Here is an 18,872-nt window from a genome sequence, read left to right as displayed (position 1 = left end):
TCATTATTTTAGTAGAATGTATCCGTGAAAAAGTGTATTTTTAGTCAATATAATTAACTACAGAATGAATGATTGCATAAATCAAAAGCACTTTGCTTATTAAAAAGCTTTTTTATTATTTTAACAATATTTATATGCCACATTTCAGGCAACTGTGTAGTGTAAATATGTTAGGTGATTTAGTTGTGTGGTTGCCCCATTGAAAGCTATTGTTAAGATGGTTTACCTGTTTCGCTTCTTTGTCAACAACAGACGATCGTCCTGGTATATAGTCCTCAATGCGACCTGGCTGGTTTTTGTAGACTTCTTGACTTGCCTTAGCTGACGCGAGAGTGCTGTATCTTTAAAAAAATGTTTATTTTACGTTAATTACTTCAAAATTTTCGAAAGGTTTTTTTGATTTGGAATTATTTTATTGATTATCAAACAATTTTTTTAATATCTTTATTCCTTTTTCCCATTGAAGACAAGTGTCGATATTAATCAATTAACATAAAGTGAAAGTACTTCCTCCACATACCCGAACTTTTCACCGGTTTCACTCATATATAAAAATTGACAGTTAACTAATCATCTAATGTATTACAATTTTCAATTTCATATTTCGCAATTTTAATTGAACTTAACTCTGTTACTTTCACTGTCCCTTTGAATGTGAGTTTGTAAAATTACATGGAAAGCCTTGGTCAGACATTCATCCCCATGACCATATTGAATGATAGCAAAAACTATATTAAATTGTATCACAATAGCCTATGACCATTGTTGTAATTTACCAAATTTAATAACAAAAGATTAGGTTATTATTTAAATACACATTGCTTGTTCAACACTGTTTTATTTTATTTTGAATGGTCACAAGAAATTTCTGTTTTTAATTTTTATTTAGTTCTACGATAAAAATTGTCTAATAGAATTAATTTGTAGGCGGTACCAGGTGTTTCATGTACCAATAAGTAAAACATCTTATGCTAAAAATGCTTTTTTTCGTGGGACTTTTTCAGTGTACAATACAAAATTCAAATATATAGATTACACAAACATCACTCTGTCAGATTTAAAACTTACTCTAAAAATGCATTGTGTAACTTGGTAGACATTATAATAATAAACATGTACATCTCCCTTCCTCTCCTTATCCCCTCTTTATCAAGCATCCTTGTCCTAATCCCGCCCAATTTACAAAAACTTACCGTTCTTAAAAAAAATAAAACTTTGATTATCAAAAAATATTTACGAGTACATGAAAATAACATTTTTATATGTATAAACTTATTTGTATTTATTTAATATGTAATATATTTTCTTTACTAATTTTGTGTACTTTGTGAAAATCTGTTATTGGTCCCGAGTTTGTACACTACATATATCTGTTTGTTTACTATAAATATGTATGTAGAACTGTTGGTTCCCCAAATAAAATAAAAATAAAATAATGTTTGCAACGCAATATCTTTACTTATTCTAACATTATTTATCACTATTGCACACTTACTATCCTAATTTATAATATTCACACTGTCCTTTTGTATATGCATTTATATTAACTTATGTATATTCACTTTTTATATTACATCTAACCTAGTATTTTTTACACATATACTCTTTACATTAAATTTTAAATATGTTTGCACTATCTTAATTTTTTACATTTTCAGACATTTCTTCAAACAATTTTATTTCCTTGTACATAAGGCAGTTTTGAGACATTAAAAAAATATATTTTCCAGTTTTATATTTTAAAATCCTCTTGTTGCATGGTTATGAAAGAACTTATTATTTTTTCAATTGTTTTGGAAAATTTGACAATAAGTCCCTTACCAAACCCACCAATGTACAAATACGTGCGTACAAAAAGTCAAATAAATATATAACAAAATAAATCGGCATCTTTGTGCGGAAAAAAAGGTTATTCAGAAGTACATATTCCACGGTTTTTCAGGGCCAGATCGTGAAACTTCATACGAACATTCCTCGTGGTAAGCTTTAAAAAAATACTAATATTTTTTTCCAATAAGCCATTAAAAATATAAATACATATTTATACATTATGTCGATACGTCGTAAATCCTTAATTTCTCGGACAAGCAGTCCCTCCACAAACTCCTACCCCTCTTCAACCCAGTTGCTTCACTAGTCCGCGTCTGGTGCGTATCGCTTCGTTGGTCAAAAACGTTTTAACCTCTTTTTTTTGTTGAGGAGAGGTAGGGGTTTGCGGAAGGGATGGTAGCCCGAGAAATCAAAGATTTACTACATTTTGGGATTATAAATTTATAAATATTTTCTAAATTACTTTCTGGAAAAATTTTATAGAGATTTTTTAAAAGTTTACCGTGAGAAAAGTTTCTCTGAAGTTTTGCGGTCTGGCCCATAAAAACAGTGTTTATAATAATTATAATAATAATTTAATAATAAAATAATAACGATTTACTTTCAAAAATTACAATTTTTTTATTTACTACTTACATACTAATGTAATAGATTTCTCTGGATTAGGCCTAGGTACAACCTGTTTTAAGGCAGACATTTTTATGCAAAAATAAACAATAACATGACCACCTTCTAGTTAATTTATTATAAAGTTATACAATATGTATACCATTTATTATTTTAGAATGTTTTTTAGTAAGTTTTCCGATTTTTCTCTATCTAAATCTAGTAACCATTTTATTACAAATTTATTTAATTGAATTCGGGTCACGGTTTTGTAATATTTAGGTAACATATTGAATATTTTGGTGCCCAGAAACCTGATTTTTTTTTGCCTGAATTCAGAGTTTGTGGTAGACCCCATGACCCATCCTTTAGTTTGACTTCTGGTAGTGTGGGAATGTTCTTTTGGGGATTCGGTAGAATAATTTGCTTTCACAAACATAATTATTCTAGATATATATAATTGCCTTATATCTAATTTCTCGAATTTAACGCTGGGGTATCTGAAAGGCTTTTTAAAAATTATTTTAATAATTGATTTTTGAGCAGATTATAAAGGTTTTAATATTGATTTATGCATTGTATTTCTATGTTGAAGTAGATTATAACAGTTAAATCTACGTCTTAAACTTCTAGATAGATGGCTGTCTCCACAGAAGAGGTGCATAGTACTTTGATCTACTTACTTCCCAACACTAGGCATATATTCGCTGACCACCTCATTCTCCTTCCCTCTCCTATCCAGGGTAGAATGTCTCCTGCCGGGAACTTTGGCAGATGCATCACTGTCGTAGGCGTCGCTGACCCAGCCCTTACCTCCCTCTGGCTCGCTGAGGTACCCCGAGCGGGGGTCAAAGTACGCGTACTGGTTGGTACGCGGCCCGGGGTGCAGGGCGGAGGGGTGGGCTGAAGACAAATAGAAATTAAAGAAATCGTTTGGAATACGAAAAATACTTTTTTTTCTTCCAATTTAATTTGATTTGATTTTGTGATTATTTGTCTAATATTATAAACGGTTCTTTTCAAAAATATTAGAAGAAAATCCATTTAATTTACTGACTTTTTTGTAGTATACCCATATTTCAACACACGAAATATTTTCATTGATTTTTTAAACAAAGATTATTTGACGCCATTTATGAACCACATCTAATTTTTCATAAAAAATTGCATATCGGCTTGTGCCAGAAAGCCGACGAGTTATTGTTTACGTTTATTTTTGAGACTTATTGTTTACAAAGTGGTATGTCCTTATGGATAGTCGTGGTATTTTCATGGGGAATTTTAGTCAGATTGCGGTAAACTGTATTGTATTAACAATATATTGTATTTAAATAAAAAAATGTAAACGATAAATATATATTAAAATTTTCAACAATTGAAAATCATTGGTGACAATTAAATTCATATTAAGGTGTCTAATTCTATTTTTTTAATGTCGAAGATAAAAAAACACGCGTTTTTAGCACTGCAACTCTGAGTAAGAGGGCCCGTGGCAAATTGTTACACCCAGAGCCCCGATCACAATGGCGAGTTAATGGATTTTGAAATAAAATTAAACCAAATTTCCTGTTGAAAATGTGCATATTTGTAAAAAAATATTTGCCAGTTATTTGTAATAAGGAACTTCAGCCCTACGGGAAATTGGATATAAAAATGTTATTTTGCACGCAATAAAAATTAGAGCATTGAATTTTACTGCAAAGTTTTTTGAAAATGTAGGAAAAAAAATATAAAAACGCACTACTTTGAACGACGTCACCGGTTCATATGAACCAACCAATGATATGAGAGGTGTGAAGGATATACGGCTTGCTTACCTTAAACGAACCAATCGGGAGAACTGACAGAACCTCTGACGTCGGACGCGGAGTTAATTTTTTTGGGTTAGTTCAATAGTCTATTAATAAATTTTAAAAAAACTAAAAAAAAACATTGGTTTTCCTCATTGAACATGTTTTTTTTTTTAATGTGGGCACATTTCATTTTTCGCTTTAATTTAAAGATAATTTATAAATAATGATATACATTATAATCGGGGCCCAGGTTTACAAAAAAACCTTGCTTACAAAAAAACCTTGCTTAAAAACTACTATGATTTACGTGAGTTGACTATGATTTTTAGTGGAATCTTAGCGGCCGTTAAAAAAATAAAATTGATAAAAATTTCGGATGGCGCGGCGTTTCATAATATTTAATAATTATAATAAAAAATGAGCCGACGCAAGTTAAGTATAGTTACTTTACTTATGTAAAACAAATAAAAAATACATTTATTGGTATTAAAAATAAAATTGGAAAATGTATTTGAAAAACTTGATTATGACTGATATTTTGATGAACGGCATTACTTTTAATAGTGTTGTAATAAATATAATAAAGAGCTTTAAGCATTTATGTACATATACAGGCTGAAGCATTAGAAAAATAGTTTTAAATATTTTACTTTGTTGTATAAAACGCATTCTTCTTATTACTATTATTGTGCATTCACAATACAATATGCAATTGTTGCATTGTTAGTTTCTTACTATTTTTTATAGTGAATACCTACGTTTATTTCTAAAAATGTGTATTTATTTGTTTGTATGATACAAATTAGTGTAAACAATAAACAAAAGACTATAGTAAAGTGGTACTTATGAAAATGCACTTAACAACAATGAGATTCTAGGTGACAGTTAAGGAGAATTTTTTTAAATGATATTATTTTATGTAAGTATAATGATCAAGTATTTGAATTAAATTGGGATAGTAAAAATAAACAAAAAGCACTTATTTTAATTTATTCGAAGATATGTTTCTATCTTTATATGTATAAATTGTTCCAAAATATTACTTTTTAGAAAGTTAATGCACCCTCCGAAAGATTTTTAATAAAATAACAAGTATATTGTATCAGTTGTATAAAGACTGCTTACAAAATTTCATAATTTGATTATGAAAATATAAAATGAAAAAATTAAATCAAAAAATAAATAAAACAACTTAGTTTTTAACCACTATTTTTTTTTCCACCGACCGGTTTTAAAGCAAACAAGCTTCTTCGTCGAGGTGTACGTAACTTATGAATTTTTTCCTTTTTTAATTTTATCATGTTTACTAAATACATCAGCAAATCAAGTCTTTTTTTCCCTAAAAGGGTGGTAATTTGATGTAATTATTTTCGAAACGAGACAGGAGTAGACTAAAAGAAATATTGTTTATTTGGTTATTAATTATTTTTTTCATTGTATGAATTAAAACAAAGCTGTTTTATTTATTTTATTATAATGAATAACCACAAAATTAGTGCTTCAAGTATAAAATTTATATAAAATAATTCGTTTTAAAAAGAAAGGCAAACAGTAAAAATCGAATGCCTAGGACAGTTTTCACAACGAATACATTTTTTTTAATTGATAAAAAAGTGGTTGATAATGATAAAAAAAAGATAATATTAATAAATCACCAGTAAATTATAATTGAAACATAAATCACCATCAAAATAATCGAATTCTATAAAAATAGCTCTCGTAAATTCCAGAACTTAAGCCAATAAAGCATAAAAAATCGCACACCAAAAAACACGGGGATGAATTCGCTGAATCTTAGGCATTTTTTAAAAACATACGTCATTAATTCGTAATAACACTGCGATAAATCTAAATATTAAATTTAATCACAGACCTCATTGTTATAATTTGTAAAATCAACGTTCAAGAATCTTCTCAAAATTATATTTTAGCAGTACGTAGTGATGAATTTTGCACCTTGAGTCAAACCAACAAAGCACTGTTTGATAAACATTTTTTTGCTATGTCTAATATTAGTTTGTAGTTTTAGTAAAACAATTCTACTGAATTATGTATAGTGATTAAGTTGAATGTTAACTACGTTGTGTTTACTTTTAATAAGTAATATTCATGAATTCAACCCCTAATAATCTACCACCGATGCGTAAATGTTAGAAATTTAAAAAATAGTGGAAATAATTTCCAATGTACAGCATATTCACCTCTACGCGATTTGTATCGGACGGTCACATAATCGTCTGGAAAAATAAAATAATTCGGAATAGTGGGTAATGTGAAATTTTTTAAATATTTGTTGGAATGTCAATGGTATAATTCGTGTAAAAAGATCATTACCGTCGAACTTGTTTCTGTGGATAGTGTCGTACATCTTCTTGTACCATTTTGATTGATTGCCCTCCTTTACTTCCTGAAATTATTTTTAAAATATTTTAAAATACACTTTTGAGTTGAAAACAAACATTACTAAAGTAAAGTGTAAACAAGACAGAACATCAATAGATATATGTTTTATTGGAAGTGTTAACTATTCACTGATCATAAATATTAATTTTTGGAAATTTTCATAGCGCTTTACCTCAAGGGCGCTTTACAATTTTACTCTAATGAAAACATTTTACAGCTTTAATTTTGACATAGCATTTTACAAATTAAACGATCTGATTATGAACTTAACGGTATGTCAAACGTAAGGAGTGCAATTTCAGTTGAGATCTGAACTCAATAGGTGTAAAACTTGATTTTGACATTTTATTTATTAATTATTTATTGTTTTTGGATATTGCGCAGTAATATCAACACTTTTTTGACAAAATTTGTTAAGAATATTATTTGTTTGGGAAAAAAACTACAATTTTAACATACAACGCATAAATAAAATAAAAGTATTTAGAAACGAAAATTGAAACTAAAACAGTGAATATATTTTTTCCATAGTGATATAGCTCATTAATTAAATACATTAGAGGTACTTAGTCTAGTAATAAAATAAAATCAATTTTTATAATTAATAAAGATGCATGTCTATATGAAAAAAAAAATATTATTGGCTATTTAAAAATAGTTTTAAGAATTTAACAAAAAAACTCAGATGACTCGTTGGTTATTTTAAATTATTACTTATAGTACACCACAAAGCCGACTAACTGTCGGTGAAATATTATTTAAAAGGGTGTTTTTACGACTAGAATATTTCATAATCCCTGGACTGGTACCTGAAGCGAAAGACTGATCACCTTACCTTCGTGTAACAAAAATGATCAAGATACGCTGCGATTGGTGTACCAATGCAGTGCCCTATCCACCATTAGGTGCGGAAAGGGAATGATGAAGAATAGTAAAATTTGGCACTTTGTTGGAAACATCTCGAAAATTTCCTATAACAGCACACATTTTTACCAGTCTATTCATAGACAATACGAAACCAATGATGAAAAACTGTTTCAGTTTTTAAATTAATAATAATAATGGTTTATTAACAAAAATTACAAGTTCTTTATCTACTTCATACATACTTAGATAATAGATTTCTCTGGATTATGTCTAGTCTGCCTAACTAGGTACAACCTGTTTTAAGGCAGACATTTTTATGCAAAAATAAACAATAACATGACTACCTTACTAGTTAATTTATTATAAAGTTATACAATATGTGTATACCATTTATTATTTTAGAATGTTTTTTCGTAAGTTTTCCGATTTTTCTTTACCTAAATCCAGTAACCAATTCATTACGAATTTGTGTACTGGTTTTGTAATGTTTGGGTAACATATTGAATATTTTGGGGCCCAGAAACCTAAGATATCTTTGCCCGAATTCAGAAGTCGTGGTAGACCCCATGATCCATCCTTTAGTTTGACTTCTGGTAGTGTGGGAGTGTTTTTTTTGGGATTCGGTAGAATAATTTGCTTTCACAAACATAATTATTCTAGATATATATAATTCCCTTATATCTAAAATATCAAATTCCTCGAACAACTTGACGCTGGGGTATCTGAACGACTTTTAAAAAATTATTTTAATAATACATTTTTAAGCAGATTCGAGAGGTTTTAATATTGATTTATAAGTTCCTCCCCATCCTTTTATGCCATTAGTTATAATTATTAAATTGCGACTTTAATTCACGTCTTATTTAAGAGATTTTTTGGCCTTTGCCAAAAAAAATTGTTTTAACCTTTTTAGTATCGTATCTATCACTAAATTTAATTAACATATACTCGTATGCCATTAAGCAGTGCTGCTTTAAGATATGTTAATTCATAATTAATTTGACTCACAGATCTCAGCACAATTGGCATCCCCTCTTTGGTAGTTGGTCCGATCCCGTCATACTTCTGGGGTTCTACCATTTTGCGCCTACTGCTACTCTCCGTATCGCTGGCGTAATCTCTTCTCAAGGAATATACTAAAACACAATTAATAAAATGCTTAGTGTTAATCTCTAACAAAACGTATATTAGAATATATCAATGATTCGCTCGTAAACAATATTTATAATTAACAGAAAGAAGTATTTATTTAGGCTTTTTTGTCATAAGTTAAATTTGTTTACTTGTTTATTCACATTTTACAAAATATGAAACATTAAAAGTAATGTGTCCCCCCTAAAGTTACCCGTGAATATACCGAATATATTTTTTTTTACATATGAGAATGTCAAATATAATATATTGAGAGAAAATTACAGAATACAAGTAAGAAGTTACGATACTTATTTTTCATCCTGGATTTAAAAAAAAAAAGATAAATCAACAATGACCAATACTATTTCAAAATAAGTATGTAGGCGGTAAGGTGGGATGACAAATGGAATTAATATGAAATGATAAATGTAGGTTAATGTAAAGGAACATTTAATAAAGTGTTTGACTGCACAAAGTTAATGCTTTCTTTATTAAAAATGACATTTTGTTTTATTTACGAACATTTAAGTTCTAGAATTATTTCGGCTAAATAAATTTACTTAAAATACATTTAAAATACACAAAGTTCTTCATAGTTAAAAGGAGAGGAGAATCAATAGTAAATTCGAAGTCATTCAAAGTTTAATTTTATTCCTAAAGTATCGTTCACACGTGGACAATACGATAGATCGGACAAAATCATCCTGTCCGAGCTCCATGAGCAGCGACCGGGTAGGACAAAAAGAGAGGACAATAGGAAAATTCTTCCGCAGTTCACACGCGAGGGCTGCGAAAATGAATACACGACTGCCTTTATTACGAGCGAGTTCACGAAAAAAATAATATATTTTATACCAAGATGTATTTGAATTGTTAAAGAACAAAATAAATAATAAAAATGATTTTTTCCGCAGCTATTTTCATCTGAAAAAATGCGTGGGAGCGACTCGTACACGTCGATCAAATCGCTATTGTCCTGAGGTCATATCCGTGCGCGTTCACGCGAGAATAATGCGGCCGCACGCGGTGGTGGAGGTAATCATCGTTCCGCGGAGATAGCCTGCCCGTCTATCTCCACGACGATGATTCGGAACAATGTTGGGTTAAATGCGACAGTGAAAGGGACATTAAGAGTTGTAAATGTAAATACTTGCTCGCGGTTTTCCTAAATAAATTTGGTTGGTTGAGAAAGAAATGTAATCAACTCATAATGAAAAAAATAATTGCTTGCTTGTATGATTGAATCGGAAGACAGACATTTTTCAAAAAACTCTGGGACCTAGAGTATGCCAATGATGCGGTTATAATTATTGACGATTCAGTCGGAGGTCTTCAGGTAACTGTAGATAAGCTAAATAGGTACACTATGAGTTTTAAAATCAAGACTGAAAAAACCCATCACAACTTTGTGCCTTGATGCTCAAAATCCCCTAACTTTCAAACCAAATCATCGAAAGGGTCGAGAGTTTCCAATACTTGGGAGTATATTTTACACCATGGATTTCTAGATTTAGTATACTTACGCACAGGCTGTGTCCATGTGGGATTTTTGTTTTCATGTAAAGTTATATATTATGTGATAAAAAATGAACCATATGTTAACCAAAAAATGGTAAATAAATAATAAAAAAATGATAAAAAATTCATCGGTCTTACCAGGTTCTCCCTGACCGTATCTTGGGGGTGATCTTCTATCTCTTGGTGGATCCCTCTCCCTTTCCTGCTGAAGATATGCAGCTCCTCGTGGCAACTGACCCTCTGAAATCACCTCGAGCATTTTTACCAAAAATAAAAGTGAAAAGTTTGGAGGTAATCAAGTTTTGAAAGAATCGCTTCAATTTTACTAAACAATAAACACCCCAACACGTCTTGCAGCTACAAAGCTCATTAACGGATAGATAAATAAAGCCTTTATGTACATTTTACAAAACAGGACTAAGCCGTGTTTTGGATTAAAAAATAATCGTTTGCATAAATGTAGAATCTAGGTTACAACATACTGCAGCTCCAGAACGCACGGGCAGTTGAAAATCTAGACCCCTTTACAGTTAAAACCTAGGAAAGGGATAAATTCTTTTTTTGTATTTTACATTATTCCAATTATTCCAAAACGAAAGACACGTTATTTTTATACTAGCTCTAATTGCAATGTTTTGTGTATGTCCAAATGTTTGTGGACCGGCTGAATTTCCTTCCTATGCAGATATTTAGATTGAAATTTTATGCGACAGATAAGAAAAAGATTTTTGAGAAGGGAATATGGAAGTTTACGCATTTACAGGGCTTATCACCTTCCATTGGCTGGTTTATGACTATGTATAAATATTCACATTTCCTCAACTTTTCGGTGGTAAATTGGTTCAACTAGATGAACCTCACCCACATGATAAAGGTTTCAGCTCTTTTACTTCACAAAAATCGACACATGGAATAGTTGAAACATGGATGTTAAAGCATGGCAGAATGGTGGATGGTACACACTACTCAAAGCGGCCACTTGACTGGTCATAAGGCCCTGTAAATGCCTTTACTTGCATATTCCCTTCGCAAATATTGCGTTATTAAAAAAAATATTTGTTTGCAAAACAGTTAACTAAGAAAAAAAAGAACATAGATAAACATGCAGGATTGCAGGTCAAGAGTATAAATATACATTATTTTTAATTTATTTATTTCCTTTTTTATTGTATCTTTGCCGTTATACAAGAGTTTATACCCCGTACAAGACTCAGACAAGTGTTTTTTTTTATGTGGGTACATAACTTTTTTTAATTTTTGTGTTAACAATAGCACAACTTTTATTATAATAAAATAAAACAAACCATTATGACGAAAACGCGACAATTATCGAACCCTTTTTTAAACCTTACACTGGTGCAACTAGACTTTAGATTATCTATGTCCGGGCGGAATCGGAGTACCGTTTAGTTTGCGAAATAGAACCAGAATCCTTGACGAGCGCTTTTAATTAAATAGTTACTCTCAGGTAAAAATCCTGAATAAATAAATCAAGTGTGATAAGCCCGCCTTGTAGTGAACTGATTGTTTGAAGTCCCGGGCTCGATTCTTGAGGAGGTTGACATGAAATATTGATTAAAAGGGTGGTTCTTCACTGTTCTGGCACCTAAAGCGTGAACCTATATGTAACAGATAATCGACACTCCTTGAATTTGGTGCACCAGTTAAGTGTTCTATACACTACCGGATGCTGACAAGGGTATTATGATGAGTCCTTCGACACCATTTCTTAAAACTAATTATTTTGCCGTCTTGGGCCCTCGTCAGATGGCGCGATTCTTGCCTTAACTTCTTGAGGCTCAAGACAAACCTGACCACCGTAAAAACTTACTTTTTGTTTGCTTATCATAGGGGTGGTGAAATTAAACTAAAACTGTTTTTAAAAAAACTTTAAAAAATAACTTTTACAAAATAAATATTACTGTATTTATTTATGAAATAAATAACTCTACAAAGATTCAAAAGTTAAATTATGAAAGCCAATTAATAATAAATAATCTCTCATTGGTTTATTCACCCAAATCTTAAAAAAAATAAAAATAAACACAAAAGGGTTTTAAAATTGAATGTAGTTTTGCAGAAAGCAGCCATTCCACAATTTTCAAAAAGTTAGATATTGGTGTTTTCGGGCGTAGAAAGAGGTCGATTCGATGTTCTGCTAAAAACAGCCACACCGTTTTCATACAAAAATAACTGTTATAATCACCTTCTGAAAATAGTGTAGATCACAAAAACGACATTTCTCAATTAGCAAAAAACAACCACAACACTAGAAAAATCTGACAGTACATTAAAAATCATTAATACTGGTTAAACACAGAATTAGATTCTTTTTTGTTTTATAAAAAATACTGATGTATTCATTAACATATTACAACAGAGATGAAGAATATTTTAGAGAAGGAATATTTAAGTCTAGGCATTTACAGGGGTTATGACCTGTCATTGGCTGGTTTATCTGGCTACTTTACACACTGTGTAACATTCAGCATTCTGCCCATATTTGAACATCTATATTCCTTCAATTCTTTCATCTGTTAATATGTGTGAAGTTAAAGAGCTGAAACCTTTATTTATGAGGATAAGATTATGTTGTTATATGTTAATATTGATAGCTCCCCGGGGAGTTGAATCCAGTCCTTGTCCACAAAAATTTGGACAAACTCAAAATATTGGTAATGTATTTATTGTTTACAATTTGTCAAAGTCAAAAACATTCCAACTCTGGCGTAAATTTGATTATTCACTATTATCATAAAAGTGCTTAAAGAGCTGAAACCCTCATTTATGCGGGTGAGATTCATCTAATTGAATTATTTCCCCTACATACTAGGCAACACCTGAAAATTTTATTTTTTCAAGTTCTGTACTTCTTCATAAACCAGGTGGATTTATCAACAATATTTTGAGTTTGTCCAAATTGTTTATCATTTGTCAAAGTCAAAAACATTCCAACTGTTGTGTTAATTTGATTATTCACTCGTTTTATAAAGGTGCTATTATCTCAGTTTTACTTTTCAATGGCTGGCTGTTTTCTGCATAGAAACGTTGGACGTCATTTTGAGTAATTCGCACTCCAGAATATTGGCTGTAAAAATTAGCCTTTAAATTCTCCCAAATAAAATATATGTGCAGCTGTTGCAGTCAAATAATAAACTATTAAATTAAGTCAAATAATATACTGTTAAATTAAGTCAAATGATAATATACTGTCAAATTAAGTCATATAATATACGGTTGAATTAAGTTAAATAATAAACTGTTAAATTAAGTCAAATAATAAACTGTTAAATTAAGTCAAATAATATACTATTAAATGAAGTAAAAAAATATACTGCTAAATTAAGTAAAATAATATACTTCTATATTAAGTCAAATAGTATACTGTTAAATTAGGTTAAATAATATACTGTTAAATTGAGTCAAATAATATAATGTTAAATTAAGTCAAATAATATACTGTTAAATTTAGTCAACTAATATGCTGTTAAATTGAGTCAAATAATATACTGAATATAAGAGAGATGTTTAAAAGTATTTCCAGTGTAGAAAAACAATAAAAGTGGTAAAAAAAATACCTGAAGCCCACATATGCCTACCCGAGGACGCTAGAGGTTAAAGCAACATCATGTAATAAATTTCTAGTATACAAGTTCAACTTACCTCTCGCCTTTTGCAGTAGGGTGATGGTAGGGTTCTGCGCCCTGGGGAGGGTAGGGGGCGCGGGAGGCGCCGGAGGGGCGGCGAGCCCGCTCAGGCCGGGGGCTGCGGGGGCGGAGCGCGAGCCCGCCAGGCGAGACTCCCACGGGGGCGGAGGCTGGAACACAATTCCTCGCTTATTTTAACTATCTTAATTTTGATGGAAGTAAGCTCGAAAATGTAATGAATCTTGGGATTTAACTACATCTAAACATCTAAAGATATTGTTTATATATTACAACAGAGATGAAGAACCCAATATAAGGGAATATATAAGTCTAGGCATTTACAGGGGTTATGATCTGTCATTGACTGGTTTAAGTGGCCACTTTACACATTGGGTAACATTCACCATTCCGTTTTTTATTTTATAAAAAAAACGAAACGAACAAATCATTGCGGTATTTCGCCGTAGGGGTAGGCATAGAGAAAAGAACGCAATATCATTTTGTTTTTACAATAGACCTCGCTTCCTCTACATTCATACATCTTCTCATGAATGCGCGCTGATTATTTCGTCTTTTGACATTTCCATTTTCTAGAATTTGTCGATTTTATCCATTTTAATATTGTTTTATATTTTTTTTAATATTGTAAAAACTAATCACAGATTTTTGTTGTTTTAGTTCAATCTAAAAAGTCTGCACTGGTAATAAATATATGTGTAAATACGCATATTATGTTCGTCATGTACGATGAAAACCTTGAATGAAAAATGAAGCGAAAGTAGTTGATTTATTTTTTATAATATTACTCTACAAGCACTTGCCTCAGATTTCGCCTCCTGTTGGAAATTTTTCCTCGCAAGAGTTGGAGACTCGAACGAAACAGGCTTAAATTGCTTCTTTTCTTGCGCTGGAGATGGTGGCTGACTTCCTGGCTTCCAAATTGGCAACGGAGGAAGTGGAGGTGGTGGTGGAGCGTTGGAAGGAGGAGAATCTTGCTCAGTCCGTGAGCTCTTTGGAGCAAAAGAGCCACCAGAAATTCCGTTGCTGACGACAGAAGTTACATTACTGCTAGACTCATTGATCTCAGTCTTAAAAGAAGCTGAGGGTTTATGAACAGATGGTGGAGCCGATGACTTGTGAGGAGAAACACCGCCGTTCTGGATTATAGAAGAGGTAGAAAGGATTGAAGATGAAGCGGGCTTTGTACTGGTAGATGGTGATGCAGTGTGGGTCGAACCGCCAGGCGACCAAACGCCTAAAAAAAAAGAGATATCGTTTAATTAATACATTAAATAACTTAAATGTTGGCACTGAGATACATATAAATAACATCTCATGAATTTTTTTTATTTCAAAACCGATGAATCATGCAGAAAACTTCAGGGGTTAATTTTGAAATAGGTACTCGTGTATTGTGATGCCAAAAAATTGTTTAACTACTCTTGGAATTTAAATTAAGAAATACTAATAATGCTAATCAAAATATTATGTATATGTATCAACGTTTGTTTCAACTAATAGATTATTTCATACTATCGTAGGTCACTGTTTATAGCGATTCGAAAATCAATAGATTACAAAAATCAAACAGAGTCAACAATGTTATGAAAATGTCATCTGTCAAATCACTGACAAGAATTGCTATCAAATTTATATTATTTACTAATACAATTAGGAAACAGATGATTTTATTTTGAGAAAAGTAACTAAAAAAAAAACTCACATTCTAAACTAGGATAATGTAATTTGATGTTTTTCATTTTTATAAACAGTTGTACTTTTAACATGTTTTTCCTACATTTGAAATAATCCATCGAAAGCAGAAGACGTGAGTCTCTTTTTGTAAATGCCCATTATTATTTTATCAAAATTGAGTTCATTATTTTTAACCTTCAAAATAAAGAACATATATTCAATACCCGTTTTCTAGGTCACATTAGACGTTAATTAAAAAACCATTAAAGCAATTATATTTCTACTTTTATCAATATATTATTAAAATAATCGAGAACTATAGTTATTATACACTTTTAACATAATCGCTTTATCTTTTGAGAGGCTGATAAACGTAAAGTTGATTTTATGAATTTTAAATTGAATTTCAATTTGTCTCGCTTCTCGAACGATAGCCAATTACGAGCGAAATAAGCTAAGCTCATTGAAAACTCATTTCACCCCATAAGGAATATAAAATCTGCTTTACAAACTTAAACGAAAAACTTCGTCGGCGGTGACAATTTAAAATGTATACAATTACCCGGGGAAATTGAAAAGTATGATATCGACGCTGCAAAGGAAAAAGTTACCGAGTGACAAATAGCAACTTTTCAGAAAAGCCAACTCAAGTTTTATGTTTTTTTTTAATTAGTAAAACATCTCAAATACACGTATAATTTGGCGTAATTTCTACATAATTTAAATTAAAAAATAAAATGCTAGCTACCTCATTATTAAAGAAAAAAAACTTCTTTAATTGGTTTCAACAAAACTTTGATTGGCTCATCCGTAAAATTGCTACATGTCACTTGGTAACTTTTTCCTTTCCAGAGTCGGTATGATATTTATGTATACTAACTTATGTCATCGCATCATCGTTCCCTTTTTTACATGAAGGTAAGATGATCAGATGATCAAATGCCAGTCTAGGGACTATGAAATATTCTAGTGTGAAAACACCCCTTTAAATAAATATTTCACATCAACCATGCCGGGAAACGAACCCAAGACCTATTGCATGGCAGGCTAACGCACTGACCATTACACCACAAGGCTTTATGAGAATTTATGTACGCGTTAATAAAATGTCATTACTTGTTTCAAATTGCAATTAACACCTTTTCAATCGGAGATATTTTAAAATTATTTGCGAAATAAGTACTGACCTCATTTACTTGTGGCTTTTTTAGAATTGACTTAATGAATCTTTTCTGACAACACTGTTTTGATTGTTTTGTTGAGTTTACTGCACGTAAACTGTATACTGTAAATCAACTGTCGTGTTCGCGTTTTTTGAAATTCTGTCATGCCAGGGGGCTGTTTTTGCCAAACTTCACCGATGTATATTATTTGTCGACAAATCTTGATAGAATTCTGTTTAAAAAAGGCTAATTTATATTATAAATAAGTTAAAATTTAAAATAGATGTCATTGCCTAAGTCTTGGGATGAATTTCATTCTATATTTTTTTATTGTAAATAAATGTTCAAATAATAAAAGTTATTGCTTATTCTGATTTTTTATGTTTAAATTGAGAAGGGATTGGCGGCACAGGATATTGCAGTTATGACAACCCAGGACAGAAGATCCGGGAGCTTTCGTGCACCATCCCTGGATGAATCGGGATAGAAAAACAGGGAGAAGAAAATTATGTATTAAAATTATAAAATAAAACATCTTATATATTTTTTTATGATTACAATTTTTTTCATTTATAATACTAATAAGTATTTTGCTTCTCGCAACCACAGTTGTTTTAGAGCAACAAAAAAAAAATGTCTTACTGTTTTTTAAAAAATACTATCAAATAATACCAGCATAATAATACACACGCAAAAAAAAAAAAGTTAAAAAAACATCATTTTTAATGATAAAGGTTTAATTCAACTGGAAAACTGTTTTATTTGATTGCCATCAAAGTACAAACATATAAATTATATTAATGATCAACAGTGATAATTTGTAGAATGAATAATTCGTAGTCTTTTTATATTGTTTCATATTAACATTTTGTTTGGCATTTCGTATTATCAAGCTAGATTCCATACGCCTAAATATCTACAAAATTCTAGCACTACTCTTCTAGTGTTGCCCATGACAAATACAAGGCGTATATGATAAAGCCTGTACAAACTGAATGCTACATGGTAGAGATGAAAATAATCTAATGATTGGTAATTGAAGTAATTAAATAATCAAATGAATTTATTGAATAAATCATTCATTTCCGTTAAACGAATATTTCAAATTTGAATGATAAATCCATTTGAATGAATTTAGTAATCGAATGCATCCGATTATTTTCATTCGAATGAACATTTCTATGCACATACATTTAAACGCCTAGTTGTATGGAAAATTTCAGCGGTATGCTCTTAGTATTGCGTAAGAAAAATATAAGGCGTTTATGACTCCGTCCCAACAAAGTTAATGCTCTCGTTAACACTTGGAGTTCTCTTCCATCATTAGGTCTTTGAATTTTACAATTCATTCGTATATAATTGAAACTTTCCAAAAAAAATCGCACTCTTGAATTTTGAGATAGCTTGAGTGACACACATTTAATAATTGGTTAGTACATTTTTATTTAATTACTTTATCCAACAAGCGGAAATTATCAGACTTAATGTACTTGTACAAAACATCCGTAGAAATACGAAACATAAATAATGACTTCGAAAATGTCGGTTGCCGATCACTCCTACCAAGAATTCAATAAAAGTTCAATCATTTATACAAAAAGGATTAGGGTTTAGATATCCTTGAGAAATTTTGAGAGAAATTAAAAAATATTTTTATAACTGTCATTATATATTAATTTGTGTTTATTTCAAACTCTAATGCTAAATGTTTTGTGTCTTTAATATTAAAAACTTGAGGGCTATATGCCTGTTTTTCCGATTATACAGAAAAAAAGGGTAATAAAAAACACTGTTATTACAACAAATTGTATCAAATATTTCATTTTTATGTACTCGTATTCGATATTACTTTGATTTAAAAAAAAATAAAAGATATAAAATAAATCACGATTTGTTTGTTTAATTTTTTGTTGTCATTTTACTGTTTATAACCTATTATTAACGATGGGAAATCACACAATTTAAAATGTGCGCACGCACACCAATCACCACGCACTCTCATTTGTGGCGCACAATTGTCCTTTACAAATGTGTAATGTTCAGCGCAACCTGGCGGGTGTTTTAATAACTAAAATTTTACTGTGCGAAGTTAGTTTCAGTGTGCGGTATACTCATTATGGTACCTAGCGGGTGTTTTAGTAACTAAAATCGTGTTGTATGAAGTTAGCTCCGGGGTGTTGTTAGCTAGGAATGTATTGCATGAAGTTGTAGCGAGA

General features: G+C 30.8%; 1 protein-coding gene across 1 annotated transcript in view; it reads right to left on the bottom strand.

The window, feature by feature from the left end:
* CAP (Cbl-associated protein) overlaps positions 1 to 15,053 on the bottom strand; it is a gene marked incomplete at its 5' end in the record, with an annotated part of 100,029 nt that extends 84,976 nt beyond the window's left edge. Inside the window, 8 exons of the mRNA XM_088229843.1 lie at positions 227 to 341; positions 3,120 to 3,339; positions 6,431 to 6,466; positions 6,564 to 6,636; positions 8,508 to 8,635; positions 10,290 to 10,391; positions 13,815 to 13,968; positions 14,620 to 15,053. Coding sequence (XP_088085969.1) covers positions 227 to 341; positions 3,120 to 3,339; positions 6,431 to 6,466; positions 6,564 to 6,636; positions 8,508 to 8,635; positions 10,290 to 10,391; positions 13,815 to 13,968; positions 14,620 to 15,053 — 1,262 coding nt within the window. The remainder of the gene's footprint in view (positions 1 to 226; positions 342 to 3,119; positions 3,340 to 6,430; positions 6,467 to 6,563; positions 6,637 to 8,507; positions 8,636 to 10,289; positions 10,392 to 13,814; positions 13,969 to 14,619) is intronic.
* Positions 15,054 to 18,872: the final 3,819 nt, after the last annotated feature.

This window comes from Micrasema longulum, unplaced genomic scaffold (genome assembly GCF_059751315.1).
Source record: "Micrasema longulum isolate JH-2025_06_02 unplaced genomic scaffold, ASM5975131v1 h1tg000718l, whole genome shotgun sequence".
Taxonomy (NCBI): domain Eukaryota; kingdom Metazoa; phylum Arthropoda; class Insecta; order Trichoptera; family Brachycentridae; genus Micrasema; species Micrasema longulum.
The sequence above is the reverse complement of the archived record's forward strand: the minus strand, read 5'-3'. Positions and strand labels throughout refer to the sequence as shown.